At 45.3% G+C, this 20587-nt stretch overlaps 1 protein-coding gene across 2 annotated transcripts in view; it reads right to left on the bottom strand.

The window, feature by feature from the left end:
• LOC147661202 (serine/threonine-protein kinase Nek1-like) overlaps positions 1 to 20587 on the bottom strand; it is a 1124062-nt gene that overhangs the window by 869893 nt on the left and 233582 nt on the right. For both annotated transcript variants that reach the window (XM_086951243.1, XM_086951242.1), the window contains exon 8: positions 9277 to 9477. In XM_086951243.1, coding sequence (XP_086807369.1) covers positions 9277 to 9477 — 201 coding nt within the window. The remainder of the gene's footprint in view (positions 1 to 9276; positions 9478 to 20587) is intronic.

The raw sequence follows: 20587 nt of genomic DNA, 5'->3' as shown, positions 1-20587 counted from the left end.
GGGATGTCCTTATCCCTAGATATCGGTTCGCAGAACGGGGAGGATGGGTGGGGTGGTAAGGAATCTAACACTAACTACTGTTTCTTACAGATATATCGTTACCGAAGGTAAGTAACTTGTGCATCTGAAGGAAACAGGTTAGTCTTAGATTCCTTACCTTAGAATAGATACCCCAGCAATACCAACCCCGGTGGTGGGTCTGCGAACCAAGATCACACCAGAAAGTCCTGGAGAACGGAACGGCCAAAAAAGCCATCTCTCCGGACATGGCTGTCCAGGCAGTAGTGTCTAGCAAATGTGTGCAGCGAGGTCCACGTAGCTGCATGGCAGATGTCCTGCAAGGGGACTCCCCGACCCAGGGCAGTACTAGCTTCCGTGGCCCGAGTGGAATGGGCGTGCAGCCCAACTGGAGGTTCCTTTTTCGCCAAGGAGTAGCAAACCTTGATGCACAAGACAACCCACCAAGAGATGGTCCGTTTATACACCGCCCGTCCCTTCTTTGCGCCCACGTAAGCTACAAAGAGGTGGTCGTCCACCCGGAACTGGTGTGTGCGTTCCAGATAGAAGGAGAGCGCACGTTTTGGGTCCAGACGGTGGAGCCTCTCTTTCTCTTTCGAGGGATGCGGAGGCGATAGAAGGAGGGCAAGGTTATGGACTGCCCGATATGAAAGGCTGTGACCACCTTAGGCAGGAAAGAAGGACGAGTCCTTAGAACAACCTTGTCCGGATGGACAGAGAGGAAAGGAGGTTTAGAAGATAGAGCCTGGAGCTCACTCACTCTCCTGGCAGAGGTAATGACAACCAGGAATGCAGTCTTAAGAGTCAGAAGACAAATAGGACAGTTATGAAGTGGCTCAGAAGGAGCGCAAATCAGATACTTTAGAACAAGATTCAAGTCCCACTGAGGCATCACGAAGGGAACAGGAGGGAACATGTGTGTGATGCCTTTCAAGAATCTATTTACAACAGCGGACTTGAAAAGAGAAGGCAGATCAGGAAGCCTTAAGAAGGCTGAAATGGTCTAGAGGTAGCCCTTGATAGTGCCCAGAGCAGAGCCCTGCTGGGCAAGAGAAAGAAGGAGGAAGAGAACCTCTCAAAGGGGGACAGAGAGTGGATCCACAGCCTTTGCTGTGCACCAAGCCACGAATTTGTTCCACCTGCAGGTGTACACCGTTTTTGTGGAGGTACACCTGGCTGCCAGAATCCCATCGCAAACTTCAGGAGGCAAGTCAAATGGCCTCAACTGCCGCCGCGCTATCTCCACGCATGTACGTGGAGACTGGACAGGTTCGGGTGGAGGACCATCCCCCGCTGCTGCGACAGAAGGTCCTCCTGAAGGCAGACAAATCGGGGGATCGACTGACATGCCGAGTAGCTGGGATACCAGTATCTTTGTGCCCAGTCCGGAGCCACAAGGATGACTTGGGCCCGGTCTCGCCTGATCTTCTTCAGCACTCTGGGCAGAAGTGGTGTAGGCAGAAAGGCGTCAGCAGTCCGCAGCGCCGCTCGCAACGAAAAGCGTCGCCGAGCGAGTCCCTCCTTGGAAATTCCAACGCGCAGAACGGATGACATTGCGCGTTCTCTTTGGTGGTGAATAGATCTAACCAAGGCTCTCCCCACTGCTGAAAGAGACCTTGTGCCACGTCAGAGTTCAGACTCCATTCTTGATCCATCATGCACCAGCGGCTGAGTTTGTCTGCCCTGGCGTTGAGGGAACCTGCCAGGTGTTGAACCACCAGGGTGACGCCGTGGTGTCCCAGCCATTGCCAGAGGCGCAGAGCCTCCTGGCAAAGGGGCCACGACCCCACCCCGCCCTGTTTGTTGCAGTACCACATGGCGGTGGTGTTGTCCGTGAACACCTGCACTACACGTCCCGAACATAGGGAAGGAATGCCTTCAGTGCAAGTCGGATCACCTGCAGCTCCAGAAGGTTGATATGGAGCCGGGACTCCGCCGGAGACCAGAGGCCTCTGATCTGCCTGTCTCCCATGTGGCCCCACCAGCCCAGGAGGGACACATCCGTCACCACTAAATGCTCCGGTTGGGGTAGGGAGAGAGATCTGCCGCTGACCCAATTGCGGTTCGTGAGCCACCGCTGCAACTGACTGGCAGTGCCCTCCGAGATCAGGACGTGGTCGGGCACGTTGCCCTGATGCTGTGCCCACTGAAACTTCAGGTCCCACTGCAGAGCCCGCATCCACCACCTGGCGTGATGCACCAGAAGGATGCAGGGCGCCATCAGCCCCAGGAGCCGCAGCGTCAACCTGACAGAGACGTGGGATAAAGGCTGAAAGATCGGAATCAGAGCCTGAATATCCCGAACCCGCTCTTCGGGGGGAAAAACCCGAAACTGCGCCGAGTCCAGAACCGCTTCGATGAAAAGGAGCATCTGAGAGGGGCACATGTGTGACTTCGGCACGTTTCTGGAAAACCCCAGCGAGTGCAGAAGGTTGGCCATAGTCTGGAGGTGGGAGATGACTGTTTGGGGCGAGCCCGCCATCAACAACCAATCGTCGAGATGGGGGAAGACTGAAACCCCTGATCTGCGCAGATGACCTGCAACCACCGCCATCACTTTCGTGAACACCTGAGGGTTGCTGATAAGGCCGAAGGGAAGCACGGTAAACTGAAAGTGCTCGTGGCCTACCGTGAACCGCAGGTAGCGCCGGTTGGCCGGCAGGACGGGGATGTGGAAATCCGCGTCCTGCAAGACCAACGCTACCATCCAGTCACCTGGGCCCAGGGCAGATAGGACCTGAGCCAAAATCAGCATCTTGAACTTCTCCTTCCGGTGGAAGTCAGTGACGCTCCGTAGGTCCAAGATAGGGCGTAGGCCTCCTTTGTCCTTCTTGGGTACCAGAAAGTAGTGTGAATAGCAACCACGTCCTACTTCTGGCCCAGGAACACGCTATATGGCCCCCTTGGCCAAGAGGGCCATAACTTCCTCCTGCAGAAGTTTCAAGTGATCCCCCGACATAAGGTGGTACTGCGGTGGCATGGCTGGAGGGGGTCGCCTCGAAGGGGAGATAGTAGCCCCTTCGGACGATTTGCAGCACCCACCTGTCCGACGTGATGGTGCGCCAGTGAAGGAGGTGATGGCAAACCCTGCGTCCCACTGGAGTCGAATGGGCCTGAAATGCAGGACTAGGAAGGCTTAGAAGCAGATGCTGCACTTATAAAATCACCATGCACTGTCCTTGTAGCACTCTAATCATTCATGTACTCATGAAATGACCTAGGCATTAACTCATGGCAAATAAAGAGGAGGTCATGCTAATCACAGGGGTACCCCAACGCATAGTGTTCCCTAGTGTATGTACGAGTTTTCACTCTAAGTGTCTTTTAGCATAGCACTGGCTCTAGGCCTGGTTAGTCCGAGTCAGTTACCACCAGTACCCATCAGCAAAAAGTTGGGGGCACAGGAGGACTTTCTGCTCCTCTGTTGCTTCTTTCTGCACATCTCTTCTTCTTCCTGTACTTTTCTTCATCTTTCTAGACTTCAGTTGCCTCTTTCTGCATTTGTCTTGCTTCTGTCTGCGCTTTTCTTCCTCTTTCTTCACATGTCCTATCTTTGTAGGCATAGTTAGAAATTTGCATTTAAAAAACCTTTGAAATTCACTGAAAAAAAACATAGGTTTCAGGGACGTTATAGTTAGTTGGAGATTTCACTCGTACAAAACCATAGAAATTCTGCCTTTATGGCTAGTAGACCTAACTATAACTCGTGCCACGGCAATGCACTGCTGATGATGTCACATATTACATCACTGATGACATGCTCAGTGACATCACTGATGGCATCATAGTTTGCCTCCAGGAAACACATATCGAAGGACCGCATATACACCTTTTAAACTCTTTGGGGTATAGAGTAATAGGGGGTTTATGATCCAACGGAATCATTCACTTAAATCCGCTTGTGTGAAGTACGACTCTCTCAGGAGATGGGTCATAGCAGAATGCAGACTTTCTACTGAATTTTCTTTTACTTTATGTTACATATAAAGGAGCAATACTGATGATCCTGGGGTAATCAAATGGATCTCAGGGGAATTAGCCCATTGGCCTCTCCCAGTTGTTATATGCGGGGGCCTTATTATCAACTTACCCAGCAACTGGAGAGTGAATAACCAGTGGAATTATACAGGCCAGAAGCCAAAAGTATACCAAGCTTTAATAAATGTAATGCACACTCATGGGCTTATTGATGTGTGGGCTAGTCTAAAACCAAACCAGACAGGCTTTACATACTACTCAGCCCTGCACCTCTCCTTAGCGAAGTTAGATTATTTCCTGGCTTCGTCATCTTTGATCCATGACTGTACTATTGACACCTCCCCGAGATTTCTTTAAGACCATAATCCACTCATCCTAAATATAAAAGGTTTGGTGTCCTGCAAGGAAATCTCGTCCTAGGGCGTCAAGAGAGCGATTTTGTATGATCTTGGATACCAGACTTATATGAAAATCTGGATTCAGGAGTTCCTCGAGACAAACATTGGGTCCGCCCCGGCTACGGTTCTATGGGACGCGCTAAATGAGGGTATCAGTGGGGAGACCTTACAGTACTCCTTAAGGAAAAATAAACAAGAAAAAGATCAGATCTTGAAGCTTCAGAACAAACTGGCAAAAACCGAAGAGAAACTAACTGGGGCTCTCCAGAGGGGGGCTGAAATTGAAACTGCACAATTTGAAGCTGCAGCCACTAAAGATAAAATCAGGTTGATACTAGCAGAAAGAGTTGCCTCAAAATGGGCCTCTGCTCGTGAAAAAATATACAAGTGTAGCAAGCTTATAGGACATCAATTGGCCATTACAACAAGGCAGCAGGTTACCTCCAACGAAATACACTCTATGCAGGTTACCTCAGGGGAAATTACCAGTGACCCGATTAAAATTCGAGGGGCTTTCTGAGAATTTTATAAAGGCCTATATACAGAGGAGGACGCCGGTCTACTGGATTCCAGAAGGACAGGGATCACTAATTATTTAGGCGCAGTCCCGTTAACTCAACTTAGCGTAGAAGACCATGACCAACTTAAAGACCCTCCTTCATGGGAGAAAAATTGCAACAGCTCCAACAAATTTCCAAGACGGTAAAGCAGCTGGCTCAGACTGCATCCCGGTGGAATTTTATAAAATCTTTTCTTCTCAGCTAAAAGATCTTTTTACAACTTTAGTAGTTTCTATTTTAAACAGTGCCCCCCCGCCACCAGCTTCATGGTCATCAGCTAAAATTATAATCTTACCAAAGAAAGTTAAATCACCATTAAAAAATGGTTTCCTATCAGTCAATTACGCTTATCAACTCGGACTCTAAAGTTTACTCTAAAATCTTCACGTCCAGATTATCCTCCAAGATTGAACATCTTGTCTCCAAGTGGCAGCACAGGTTCATTCCTAAAACAGCCACTACAGACCACATTCGGCGGACCATCACCTTGTTTGAAGCTGCACAGATTACAGGGGACCCGATTGCGCTAATTCTACTTGATGCTGAAAAAGCATTTGATCGGTTCACCTGGCAATTTCTCTGGTGCGTCATGAGGAAGATGTATTTTGGGCCTAAGGCTATCCAAGCTGTTCAAGCATTATATCTAAACCCTACACCCAGGATTTCAATAAAAGGGCAATTAACAGAGCAGTTAGAAATCTCGGGGGACTCGGCAGAGTTGTCCCTGTTTTCCCCTGCTCTTTGCCCTATATTAGATCCTTTCATTAAAAAACTTGAAAATAATCCAGAAATCCTGGCTGTAAGCAGATTTGGTCTAAAAACTAACATCATGGCTTACGCCTATGATCTTGCGCCTTGGTGGATCTGGACCTCGAGAAAGCTATCTTAGCTATAGAACAAGAGGCTCAAGGATTTGGGAAGATCTCTTGATACACACTTAAAGATACGACGCAGATTATTCTAAATAAGGAAATCAAATGGACAGATAGCAGGGTTGTCCATAAGGCTAAATATTTAGGTGTAAACATTGTGGCCCACACTGACCTAATTGTTTGTGAAAACGTGATCCCTTTGGCAGTAGAAACTAAGAGCACTTAATCAGATCAATAACTTACATCTGACTATAGTGGGTCGGTGTAATGTTCTTAAGATGATTTTTTCCCCCAAACTTCTTAATTTTTTTAGAGCTATCCCCCTTTAATTCACTAAGGTAATGTTACAGAGATTTGAAAAGCGTTATTCTCAATTTGTCTGGGCATACTCCCAGCCTAGGAGATCGTTTACGTTTTTATCCCTTTCTCGTGAAAGAGGGGGTTGGGCGCTCCCAAATTTAGGGTTATACTATTGGGCCTCTGTCCTGCAGAAATGCACTATTTTGCTGCATGAACAACTATCTATTTCTACAACAGGGCCCCAGTCTCCCTTTAAACTACTCCTTGGGTCTGAGGACTGTGGCAGCCTGTGATGGCAGGCTGAATTTGGGTACCACAAAAGGGCCAGATTTAAGACCCTGATGGGTCCCTTTAGGGTCTTCTCCGATGTGCGCAACCTCTTAGGTTTAGGTAGATTGAACCACTACACTCCTATTAATAACAATGCTAAATTGCCTGCCATTTTTGGGAGATCATACCTTCAAAACTGGTACAATGCGGGCATACTAAAACGGATAGCCCTGTACTCTGCCGAAGGAATCTGGCCCTTCAATGATCTTAAGACCCAATTCAACCTGAGCCAAATTGAGGCTATCAAATATCTCGCCATTAGGGATTTTTGGGCACGCAAGGCTGGTGGGCCCATGGGGTTTGTGCAAAATGATCTGATCGATAAGCTAAATGAACGTACCTCGCCTCATATCGATTATATCTATTCTTTATTGAATAGCCAAATGCCTGACGACGTGGCTGAAATTGCAAGCAAATGGCAACAAAAATTGGATATTTCTAATAATGTTTTTCATCTAGCCCTGCGATCCGCTCAGAGTGACTTGTCCGCCGAATTGCAGGCAGAGTTTTACAAAACCGGCCTGTTCCTATACATCACCCCCAGTAAAATTGCGAAATGGGGGACAGGTAAAGGCACGCACAGTCCTAGGTGTGCTGAATTTAGTGCAGATTCTGCCCTTATGTTTGCTACCTGGATAGAACATGGGCCACTGCTTAATAAGGTTCAGGACTTTCTAAGGGTAGTCCTCTTACGCGATATTCAGCTAACCCCTATGACCATCTTGCTGGGTATACAAGATACAATCGATAGGAAAAGAAGTGGAGCATTAATTTTTGTTGCCATGACAATTGTCAGGCTCTGTATAACATCTGCGTGGATAGATCCAAACCCTCTTATATTTTCCCAGTGGCTGGCCCGACTTGTAGTGACCTGCAACCTTGAGAAGGCTATCTATGCGAAAAAAGTTTTCGGGCCAAGAAGAAGCAGTTAGTCATTTGGGAACCCTTATCCAGGTGGCTTAATCAGACAAACTACAAGTTTTTCTTTTCTGACCAATTTACTGCATGTTTGCACTTTAAATTGTTAGTAGTTTTATATTTACTGACATATCCATAGACCAATTCTGTATGATGACATTTGTTTGCGATTTTTGCACAAAGGCACTGTTTACTTTATAATTAATGAATCCATTTCTTTTTTTTTTAGATCCACAGCATTATTACGCCTTATGGTCCCACAATCCTTGCACAGGCATTTTAAGTATTTTGTGTGGTTAAAGAAAAAAAATGGTATCCTTTCTGAAAAGTTCAACTTTTTAGAGGCTAAGGCAGGTTTAAAATAGTGATCACTGTTTAAAAGCATTTTATTCTCCCTGCTGTAATAAATGTTTATTACTCTAGATTGGAGGGTGGGGGGCGGGAGGGTTGCTGCTTTTTTTTATTTCACTCTTTGTTCTGTATTGCATATTTATAAACAAAATAAAAAAATACAAAATTCTGTTCAACGATATTTTGGTATTCACAATATTTTTGACACCATATTCATGTATGCAATATTTTGGTCACTCATCACGAAATAGAGCTGGATAGGAAGGTGCGCCATAGAAACATGTAAGCCACTGAAAGAGAAGTTGCTAACTAATGGTAGTCAAGAAGTGGAGGATGGTGATTCTCCATCCAAAACAGCTTTTGAACAATAAGAAGTGCAACATGGAAGGCTAAGGAAAATTGTTAGACTTCATGTTGACTTATGGTTAGAAACTTTAATATTACCCTCAGCCATTCGTCACAATGGCAGACAAAGGTATACATCTTAAAACAAACTGCAGGTTATAAATCAAGTTCTGAATAATCGGTTTCCAATATTATATAAACCAATTAATTTCAAAATTTGAACAGAATCTGTTAATGGATCTTATTATTGCTAAAATTAAATCTTGTCTACTAATCACAGTTGATCTGTGTGTGACATCACTAGTGTCAGATCTTTATATGGATAAGTCCAACATATTTTATCACCTTGAAACTAAGAACCAGTTGACAAACCAAGTATCTGCTACTTGCGCATGACTGGTTTGTGAATAGGAATGCAATTTGCATTGTGGGCTGTATATTAATAGATTGCATCTCAAATTGACCTGCCTAACGAATATTAATTAGTCAGTTCACAATTTAATACCCACTGTGAATGACTGTGAATGCAGAAATGGAGATTTGCAGAAGACCATTGTTCCTGCATTTGTGTTCCCAAACAGGAAACATTTTCTTTAAAAAGAAGCCCATCATCATTAAGGGAACAGATGGTGCTTAATAAATATTTCCTATTAGAGAAGACCCTGGGATGACCAGATAGTCTGCCTGCTCCCCATCCAACCCCACTTCCAGGCCGCCCACTTTTCAAGTGAGTTACCACCTCAACTTGGGGTTGGTAACTGATTATTGGTTTGTAAACACAACTGCAGTCACAGCCCAATGATACATCCCTTTTCAAAATGCAAAGAAGAGTGGATATCCCTTTCATGATGCTCCTATTTGTGAATCAGAAAGTGTCCCAATCGCCCTTTCACAAGTCACAAATATGTTTGTGCATTGTCAAAAGCAGGTAGGGAGTCACAACCCCTCTTTTTTGCAAATCACAAGGTTTGTGAGCACAAATAGGCTTTGTGCATCTTACCCAAGAGTTCTGTGACAGTCCTTCGGCCATTAGCAACCTACATGTACTTATGTCCATTTATTAATAGGTTACCCAAAGACAGTTATATTTCCCTTTGCATTACATCACACAGCAATGCATACAATGATTTACTGAACCACTTCATTAATAATGTAGAAACTTCCATAAATTAATCGCATAATCAAGGTTTTATCTGGTTTCCTTACCTGGGGTGTGAGGAATTTTTCTATGCGTTTAAGTACAAAAGGTTTCTCCAATATGGAGTTAACTGATGGACGATCCCTGGGATTTCTTTTAAACAACTGTGAAATCAAGTTCCGCAGATCATAGGAATAGTGCAGAGAAACTGGAGGAAAGGATCCACGGATGATCTTTAGCACCAAGTTCTTCATGTTTCCAGCCTCAAACTGCAGTCAAAGAAAGATTACATTTAAATATGTCAGATGTTACACTGATAACACATATCACATATGGGAAAGGATTGAGAGGGTGAAACTGCAGTGTTTAACTTCGATAGTTTCTTGGTGGAAATCACAAGAAGGTATTTTCTATTGAGTACATTACTATTAAGTCATGGAGGGGTGTGTTTCTTGCAGGGCCAACAGATATGGCCAGATGTAGAGGCAGTCTTTTAAAGGGCAAATAGGAAACACTTGCAGTGAGGTCACCCTATTGTCTGGGTAGACAGGCTGTCACTAGAGACAGGAAAGGGAAAACCAGTTGCCAAACAGGTTGTCCAGAGGTGTGAAGTCTCCTTGGAAGCCACACCTCAGGGTTGGGCTAAGGAGCTCTGGAAGCAGAGAGAGGGGTTCTGCCATGGTGGGAGTGGGCAACATGATGCATCTTTGGATAGCCAGATACCATACTTCCCCAAAAAGGGCTATCAGGAGGAAGGCTACTGGCTGTGTCTACCCTGAGAGAACTTACTAAGCATAAACAGGGATCCCCTGACATCCAGAGCTCAGGTTTCAACTAGACTGGAAGAAAGACCGAAGAAAGATTACCCAGCTGCACCAAGAAACGGGCAAAGAGGCTGCACTGACTTGGACTACACTTACTGAACCTGGTGACTAGCAAAGAAGAGGGACTGTGCCTGCTGTGTCCTGCTCGTGGAGAATTTGTCTCCGGAGCCTAGGTGAAGTAAAGAAACTCTGAGGGATAGTTGATTGACCTCCTGTTCACAACACAGGGTCACAGCACATGAGAAGCCTGGTGGAGCAAGTTGGTAACCCAGAATCTTTACAGCACCGCTGTACAGCACCAGAGGCTAAGATCCGACACTCAAAGTTCACTGAACCCAGTAGAGTTTTCAGAGTGTAGCTTGGACACCTACAAGATGAGTTATGGTCCAGGGAAGGATTTGGCTGTGAACGCAATACTGAGTGACTAGTAGAAGTGGCAACTGGACTTCTACCTGGACGAGAGGACTTTTAGGGACGTCAACCCTGTAACCAGGACCACATCACCCCCTTCCTGGACCGAGAAGTAGCTGCAGAAAGACCCCTGTCAAACCCATCACATCAACAGCATCCTTGAGCATCTTCAGCATCTTTCATTACCAGCATTAGGGCCACTTCTAAAGGGATCTACAACAAAGAATAAAGATGCCTAGAACTGACTGAAGATTGCTTTACCTGTTGAGGTAACTGTTTCCGAGGGTTTTGCTTGTCCCTCTGACTGGTTCCCTGTTGGAGTTGGTCAGCCAAACACCAACGGAGAGCAATACAACTAGCAAGCGTTTTTGCTCAAAAAGATTCTAAGTGATAAAGTTGTTGAATCTGCCAATGCTGATCCTCCTTGACCTTATACATTTTATATATTAGATCTTTTTCATTGTGGTGTCTAAACATACATAAAAATGCAGACTATTTTTTATAAATTTGTGTTGGATTTCTTGAGTGTCTCATTGATTACTTTTTCAATTGTTTTGCCACTGTATAAATGCTTTACACATATTTCTTTGTGTAAGCCTTGCTGCTCAGAGTCACAGCTTCCCAGAGATGAGCTAGCGGGTTCAACAAACAAAACCTACGGGTCCTAAAGGGGTTAGCAAGTGTATTACACAGTGAAGTCACACAACCACACCATATATAACCTCATTTCCTAACACCAAGCATCTTTTTTGCCAAAGGTGGGGACACGTTTTCAAGTTCAGCAAAATATCAATCTCCTGACTTTCTTCGCACCCTGATCCCCCAAACCACCAAGGAAGAGGAGAGTTTCCATCGTCTGGACCCAAAAAGGGAACTGCTTTTTATATCGATTAAACAAAGAATTTCAGGTGGATGATCAACTCTTTGTTGATTTTATTGGTGGGAAGAATGGCAAAATAAGAGGCCCCCTGAGAGCTTAAGAGCTCATTCTACCAGAGCTAAAGCTGTGACCACTGGGTTGGCAAGAGATGTCCCGGTTCTGGATATCTGTCAGGCAGCCACGTGGGCACCACTGTAGACCTCTGCTAAACACTACTGCCTAAACAGACAGGTCTGGTGTGATGGGTATTTTGCCTGTTTGGTCCTGCAGGACGTCTTAGTGTAACACAGTCTGCAGACCTACCATCTGGGAGAAATTGCTTTGGTATCTATTCAAAGGCAAGGAATCTGAGGTTAAAAGTCTCTATTAGATTAACAAGTTACTTAGGTTTGGTAACACTTCTGGTAGAGACTATCTAGCCACAGATTCCTTACAGACCCTTCCATCCTTCCTTTCCTGTATGTCAATTACAATCAAAGAGTTCCTCAGGACCAGCTTTGGCACACTAGTCATTTCTCCTCGGCTTGGCTCTGTGATTCTGGTGCGGAAAACAGTAGAGAACTAAGGACAGTGCGTTGGGGTGACGCCTATATAGGAATCACGTTTGTCACTTCCGGTGCAGCTGCCGACACCACGTGGAGCTAAACAACGCTACCTACCGCCGTATAAAGGGATTACTAGAAAATTTACAGATCCAGTCTGATGTTTGGGGAATATTCCAATGTAAGTAACTGTTGCTAGAGTTTCTATCAGATAAGGTGTTAATGTAAGCAACTTGCTCTTCTGACCACAAAAGGAATGTACACATTTTCTATAAAGGACTAGTAAAGTAGTATTTATTGTAACTCACCGCTGGGCCCATTCAATAATAAATGTGAAAAGGAACTGGTGGCAAAAGCCTGCTCCTAATGAGTGTTCTATGCTTTAGTAGGTCTCCACTGACAAAACCAAAATTAGTGGACACATCTGAATTTCCATTTCTGCATTATCCAAGGAGGAAACAGTAGTCAATAAATGTATGGAGTATGTAATCTTTGCAGCCCAGAAAGCAATGTGAACTCACTGAGGTTTTCAACAGGACAGTTGTTCCTGCCACAAGAATGGCTTTAAGAGTCCAGTGGGTATCCTATCTAGAATAGAAGGCCAACAGTTGGTTTTCGGGGATCTAGCTACTTGAATTTAAATTACTGAAGAGGAAAATAAGGTACATGATCCTATTTGTTGCTTTGCATTAACAAAATGAGCATGGTAAATACACCTGTGATAATATACTTTAGAATACACTAATTAATATATTCTCTCCTCTAGTGTGTCAACAAGATTAATTAAAGCAAAACAGGGAGAATGTTTATAAAGGGGTGTAGAATGTTTATAAAGGGGTGTAGCCTGTGTTGGGACGATGAAGGCATTCCACTAATAAGCATCTGCCTGATGCCTCTGATTCACCCAAATCATGAAGGAGTGTGAATCTGCTGAGCCCTGCTGATGCCAGTATCTGCCGGCGAAGGGAGGACGGATCCAAAAGATCTCGCCTGCATGAAGCAGGACTGCATACTTGCAGAGGAGCGTCTGCTTCTTCCTCCACCTGTAAGAGGTGCACAGACCATTTTATGGCTGGGCAACACCTGAAATTTGAAACCAGGCCAGCCTTGCATAAGAGCTTGGCCAGCCGGAGTGGCAGGGCTGAGGTGGTGCAACCTGAAGCATGAGAGGAGATGTATGATGTATGGATCCAATCTATCTGGTCATCTCCATAAAATAAATGGACATAGATAAATCATTATTTGCAGCTCCCCCTGCATCAATTGTCTCTTCCTGTAATTTAAGTGGTCAGTCTGTTAAGTCTTGCACTGTAAGGGCATTTGCACCCCAGGATTCATGACTAGATGAATACATTTCTGACGTGATCGGTAGACCCTTGAAAAATAGAATTGCAAATCCCTATATTAAAATCTCTACACACTGCTGCTCACGTCCCTACTTTGGGCGGGCCGGCGCAGCAGAGTAGCTCTCAGCACTGTCATACGAATTATTTTGCGGCCCAATTGCAACATGCGGCACGCTGGATGTCAGAAGCGGATAATAGGGAGAAATGCCTTCGCTCTGGCAGGGTGGATACTCAGGCAATGCAGGAAGCGCTGATGCAGGGCAGGGGGTCAGACGTATCTCTTCCCTACATAGTGCAAGACACAGCTGGTATATGGCAGCGTTTTGTCTAAAAAATCCTACGAAAATCACCCTTTCACAGGGAGCTGGCCCCCTTCATAGACATGGGACGATACATATTCTTTCAACCTTGGAGGGAGGGTGGATGCAAAGTTCTTGCCGACTATTTTTCTAACGAGACCTTCCTCACCTAAAAGCAAGCAGAAGAGAATTTTGGCCTCGGACAAGGTCAATTCCTACACTTCCGTGGAATTTAGGACGTAGTGAAAATCCTCTGGCCACAGTTCCTGGATATTCCACCCCTCACCCATACCCTAGATGTCATGCTCATGTGCGGTACAGGTTGCAAACTGATCTCTCTCCTCTACAAGGCCTGTAATGCCCGGTTTAAATTAACACATTTTAACTTCCTGCACTGTACCTACCTAACCCCGGTATCCCTGAACCGCATTTCGCCTGACTAGGGAGAGAGATGCCCTAGATGTGCCACAGAGAAAGCGGGCTTTTTACATTTAGCCTGGGATTGTCTACTCGTCAAGCAGTTTTGGGGGGAGGTGGCGGGCAGGATTGTTGCGGCCACAGGCATTGGGATGCTGTTTGAACCCCTGAATTGTTTACTTGCATTTGTCCGGAAGCCAAAGAATAGGAACTCCCATATAAGCTCCTACAACTAATGCTGGTGCTCGCTAAGCGAAGTGTAGCTATAACCTGGATGGGGCAGAGGGGCCCAGAAATGCCCACCTGACAAAGATGTCAAAGAGTGGTCCCTCGCGGAAGAAACACACATGCAGCTCACCTGAGGTGAGGAAATATAAATTTTATGGTCAAGATTGTGTTCCCTAGCATGTACCCCACCGACTCCATGTACCAGCTTAAAGTGCATGTATCTTCCCTCCTGTGCCAGTTGCGAAGACGCAAACACATTTGCGTCCAACGTCAACATGTCCTCTTTTAGACCCACCCTGAATGGGTTGAATAGTCCGTTCCTAAGTATGCTATGCCAACGTCTTTTTGTAGTGTACCTTACACGATTTTCAGCTCTGGCAAAGTAGGCCCTGAATTTCTGCCATCGAGCCATTTTTCTGGCTTCTGACTCTAAAATCCTCAGCCCCGGCTGCCTCTGTACCCGTGAACTCTGACTTACTTCTAGCGCGGCCCACCGTGCTCAGCTCAGCCTGCTGCCTGCCAAGACTGACTATAACCTTCGAGTTATCTGTTCCGCTCCTCGAAAATACATTCCTGCCTGCTAGCTTCAGTAAACATCTCCCTCATCTGTAGAGCAAAGGGCCAACCTGTCTCCGTGCAAGTAATTCATAGCCTCTGTTACCAGGCTCCCATGGAAGGCCCATGCCCCCACGTTTCTCATGCAGACACTCAGGCGCTTATACACGCACTCACAGTCAGTATAGAATAGCTTCTGCCCTAGAGACCTTTCCCTCCAGATAGTATGGTTCCCAAACATCAGATATCAGATATGATAGAAGTACAAGTTGATCTGACATGCCAGACTTCTGTCTCTTTCCGTCAGTGTAAATGTCAAGTTTCCTGCACCCTCCAGATACACGTCATGCAGCTGCGCGCGCATCCAAGTTTCCGATTTCTGCTGACATTGCAACATTTCTGTTAGTGCCACCCCTTCTGTGACACCTATCTGGTGACGTTTCTAGCACACACCTCTAGTTCACGCCTTCTGATTACGTATTGCTAACACGTGGTTACTGTTATCTTGTCTTCTCTCAGCTGTTACGCCTACCACATGCTTTTCTATGACAATGAATTAAGTATATAAGCTATGTACCGTCAATAAAATGTGGTGCGCACTCTTCTATCCCTTCCTGAACCCTGTGTGGTTGCGGGAACATGATAGCTAAGCTATGACCATTCCTTTTTAAGGAATAAAACCCCTAAGAACTCTAACACCACGGACTCTGCCTCCTTCTTTCTGATTGAGTTATTATTGATTAAGTACTTACCTGCATAGAAATTAAGAGAGTAAATTAAATATTTACGACATTTTGGCGCCCGAATAGGGACCCCTCCCCCACCTCACGCGCCGGTTGGTGCATTGCAAGCTCTGTACCCTGCCATCAGCTTGACGGAAACTACGCGTACCGGCAGGATTTCCTGCATCTCCCTCTGGCCCACGGAGGTGACGAAGACTGCGATCAGTACCCAGACGAGGCGGTGAGGAGTGCGGAGGATCCCGACCAGAGCCCAGCCGAAGGAAGCAAGGTCCGAGGTGTCAAGAGGCCCACCAGTTTCCCGAAGTTTTCCGAAGTTAAGCCGAGTCCAGTCCAGTCGAGTTTTCCGAGGCCTTCCGATTTCCGTGCTTCCCGGTGAGTACCATTGCTGGGTCGTATCAAGACGGGTTTGGGTACACAAGTCCGGTCTGCACTGTTTTTAGGCAGTGTATCTGTGCTGTTTAGCAGTACATCTGTAATTTCAAGTTTCTGCACTGTTTTTAGACAGTGTATCTGTGCTGTTTAGCAGTACTTCAGTATCAAGGGGTAGTGATATATGTTTTAGATGTTTTTATGTGATTAATGTCGTGGTGTGAGTGTGACTGTTTTTTTTTGCATTATTGTGCGTTCTTGTATAAATAGCTGAATTAAGTAGGTAAGATCGAGTTTTCAGTACTAAGTAGAAACAAGATGCCGTTTTTAAACAAGCTAAAGCAGATAGGAACTAGGAAAGGGATACTGGAGGAGGAAATCCCTATTCCCCCTAGGGACACTCCAGGTAATTTCATGTACCACAAACATGGCTTAGATGCCATATTGTATCTAGATTTATGGGCCGACTACACAAAGCATCTAGACGAGAGACACAGATGGCCAGTTACTGGAACATGGGATGCTGAGTGCATCATGAAGGTGGAAGAAGCACTATGGAAAAAGAAAGCTAGACAATCTCAGAAAGACGCCATAGAGTTTTGGCGTAAGGAATCACATAAGCGTGCTGAAAAAGCACTACGTAGAGAAGACAGACTTAGAGAATCAGATAAAGCTCAAGAAAACGAATTAGTTACTGAAGGGATCCGAGTAAAAACAGAGCAAGTAGACCGTGCACGAAATAACCTCGTAAACGGTATGTATCTCGCGGCCGAGGGTTCGCCTGAGGCCATTTCAGAAATACCGAAAAATCTGCCGCCACCATTAGTGCCAACTAAAGTAAATCACAGGACCACTAAAGACATATTCCTGAATTCCTACCTAGAAGATGTAGCACCCGCTTACACCAATCTGCCTGTCCGCACCCTGCCTAACGACAGGGATGGGGGTGGTAACCCGCGCCAAGAACATATTCCGCCAGTTCCACAACAGATTCCTCCAGCTCCACCACTTCCCGCAGTTAAAATAGATCTACTGAAACCACGTCTACCTGACGTTACCAAAGGACAAATTCAAGTCCAGATACAGACTCCTCAGAGAGATAATGCCCAAGCTCCCGCTTCAGGAGGTGCGACAGGGGGTTTTCACACCCCACCATTGACACACAGAGTAAACCTTAGGGAAATGCAGAGTCCTCTCACGTTCAAGTCACCCCGTCTTGACATACTCAAAGAAAAACTTTCAGTTTGCAGATATGATCCAGTACCCGGCAAAAACGACAGAATGATGATGGCCTCATTACGGTTAAGATCTGCTACTGATTTCCTGCTGTTATTTTCAGGGATGAAGGAGCGTCTAGATAGAATATATCAGTTTATCCAGACTGGTAAAGACCCTGACAGTGTTAAGGATGCCATGGAGCGTCAGAAAGTTGACGTTCAAGCACAGATACTACGTTTTTTCATAAATTGCCTAATAAGAGAAAGAGATAGGCCTGAGACAGATCAGAGCGAGTTAGATGCACTAAACAAGTGGGGTCAAAATATATCTGAAGGAAAACATGATAAGGGGGCTTGCATAGCCAGTATGTACAAGAAAATAAGAAAAGCAGTGATAGAAATGCACGAAAAAGAGAATGAAAGGGCCTCCTCCGAGGAGGAAGAACTCGAAGAATCAGAAAAGACTACAGATACTATAGCGTACGTAGGTAAGGGAACTTACCTTAGGAAAGGTACCCGTCCAGAAAGCAAGAAAGTTTTTTTCTCTGCCTTAACTAACCCGAATTCTTCTGAACACCAGTTCCAGGAGACTGATAAAAGACTCCGAGACCGAGTAGGGTACCACATACTGAATTCAATGGATGAACAGGAACTAGCCCGGTCAGCCATATTATGGGCTGAAAATCCGGATATGTATAATGATGACACCGTAGCACAGACATTCCTGAACCTCTCCCCAGACGAGCAGAAATTAGCAGGTGTATACATGATGCAGCACCTCCTCACGAAATACAGAAATAGACATTCCGATCCAGGTCCCTTACACGAAACTCTAGAAGCACTACTCATGGATAGATGGAGAGGTCTAAGTACCAAGTTAATACAGATAATTCTAGAACAGCGACACAGATATAACACTTTTGCAAGCTCTGAATATGCTCCCGCTCCACCCCCAGAAAGAAAAATGTATCGTATGGAATGCCTGAGTGGCATTGAAAGTCAGAACCCCTTACGAGAAGTACACCCAGTTCTGGGTGAGGATCATACCTTGAAACGCGTGTATGTACACACGCCACTGACTAAGTTAGAACTGTTAGAAATGAAGAAACTAGTACCGAGCCATGATAAAGACCCTGCAGGTTTCCACCGAGAGCTTAAAGACATGTTACTGATGGGGGGTTACACATATGAAGATATCATGAAAATGTTAAAGGTACTGCTGCCTACGGGCATATACGAGAAACTCAAGGAAAAGGAATGGGAGGTGGGAGAGAAAAAGATTGCATGGGCAGAAATAGAAGACGAAGAAAGCAAGCGTGTCCCAGGGGTAGGCCTCGGGGACAAAACTAAAGCATTACCAGGTTTAATAGTACAGGTTCTGCCAAGATTACTAACAACTAGAAAAGAAGACTGGGATGCCATCTCAGCATGTAAACAGAAACCAGATGAAGATACTAGTGATTTTTATTCAAGATTCGAGAAATGTTTTATTATTAATAGTGGTCTCAAACCAAGTAGCGAATCGTACCCGCATCTTTTTGTATCAAAGCTAGTCGAGAATTCCCTGTTAGCAGTTAAAAACCGTGTGTACAAGGTCGAGAGTACATGGCAAGCAAATACGCCATCACAGATGTTACAAATGTTACAATACCATCAGAATAGAATTAGAGAAGAACAAGATCAGGAACAGAAACGTATGAAAGACACAAAAATGAAAATGTTAGTAGCCCAGTCGGTACATACCGACGGAAATAGGAAAGGTACGAATCAGACAAATCATTCCGCAGGTCCTGTTAAAGGGACGTGCAATTATTGCAAGCAACCAGGTCACTATGTACATGAATGCCCGGTTCTGAAACACAATATAGCAACAGGTAAAACTAAAGAGAGATCGCATCCACCAAGACAAGATCAGGTTCAGCAACAGACTCCACAGAATGTACAGACCTCACAGAACACACAGCCTATGCACGCTCCATCTCATACAGCACAGACAGTAGCGGTATCTCAGCAACAGCCTCTTGCCGCGACCCAGCAAGTTTCCCAACAAATGTACCAGTATGCCCAATCTGCTTACCCCGATTATCAGCGATACACATGAAACAGCCTAGAGAGGGAATTGGGCTTGCCTCTTATTGAAATTCCTGTAGATCAAGAAGGTCCTTATGTACACAGTCAAGTATTGGGAAAGGATAGAAAGTTTTTAATTGACACAGGGGCAAGCCGTACCACAATCAGCCATGATGAAGTCCCAGGGGCACCCCTCTCAGGCTCACAGAATGTTTCCCTTGGTTTTTCAGGACAGCCCATTATAAATGAAGTATCAGAACCAGTCCCCCTGGCTGTGGGTCCATTATCACGTATTACAGACTTGTTACTTACGAAATCATGTCCAGAAAATCTGTTAGGAATTAAAACATTGAAGGCTCTAGGAGCTATAATATGCTGTTCCCCGGAGGGAGTTAGACTTTTTCTGCGGGATTTCAAGGGTCATTATGTTGTACGAGAATTCGATGTCAGATTGAAAAATGTACCAGATCACCTGTGGGCAACAGGCCCAACTGATGTAGGTTGTATGCATATTACACCATACCGTGTTACACTCAAGACAGGAGTTGTTCTACCCAGAATCAGACAATACAAGTTACCACCCGATGCTGTAGTGGCTTTACTGAAAATCATTGAAGAGCTTATTGCCCAAGGAGTGGTCGTAGAGACCGACTCCAATATCTGTAATTCACCTATCATTCCAATTCTTAAACGTACTGATCCCAATGCACCGCCAGTATATCGGCTGGTGATTGATCTTCGAGAACTGAATAAATGTATTGTACCACAATACCCTGTGGTCCCCGATATCTCTTCTCTATTGACTGCTATTGATTCAGAGGCAACGTCCTTTACTGTAATTGACCTCAAGAACGCCTTCTTTAGTGTACCTATTGATCCAGAGAGCCAATATCTCTTCGGATTCAGTTTAAATGGACGAAGTTTCAAATTTTCCCGTGCACCTCAAGGATTCACAGAAAGCCCCAGCATCTATAGTCAAGCACTGAAAAGACAACTAGATTGTATTCAAATGCCAGTTAACACCGCTTTACTGCAATACGTCGATGATCTGCTGATCACCGCACGAAGTGAGCCCGAATGTGAACAAGCATCACTGACAGTTTTACATTACTTGGCCGAAAAGGGACACAAGGTGTCTCCTTCGAAGCTACAATTCTGTGGTCAGCAAGTTGTGTACTTGGGTCACTTGCTGTCCAAAGTGGGGAGACAGCTCACTCCCGATCGTATTCAGTTAATTGTAAACATGCCACAACCCCAGACACAAAAGGAAGTGCGGGCCTTCATAGGCCTCACCTCATACTGCAGACAATGGATTCCTCAATATGCATTTCTAGCTAAACCACTCATCCAGTTAACAACACAGGAGGCAGCGACTTCGATTGTCCTCCCTTGGACTCAGGAACATACACAAGCCTTTGAGGAACTAAAGAAAGCATTATGTCAAGCACCAGTTTTAGCAACACCATGTTACAGTAAGC

Source organism: Lissotriton vulgaris, unplaced genomic scaffold (assembly GCF_964263255.1).
Source record: "Lissotriton vulgaris unplaced genomic scaffold, aLisVul1.2 SCAFFOLD_228, whole genome shotgun sequence".
NCBI classification, from domain to species: Eukaryota; Metazoa; Chordata; class Amphibia; order Caudata; family Salamandridae; genus Lissotriton; species Lissotriton vulgaris.
Note: the sequence above shows the minus strand (reverse complement) of the source record. Positions and strands in the feature narration are given on the sequence as shown.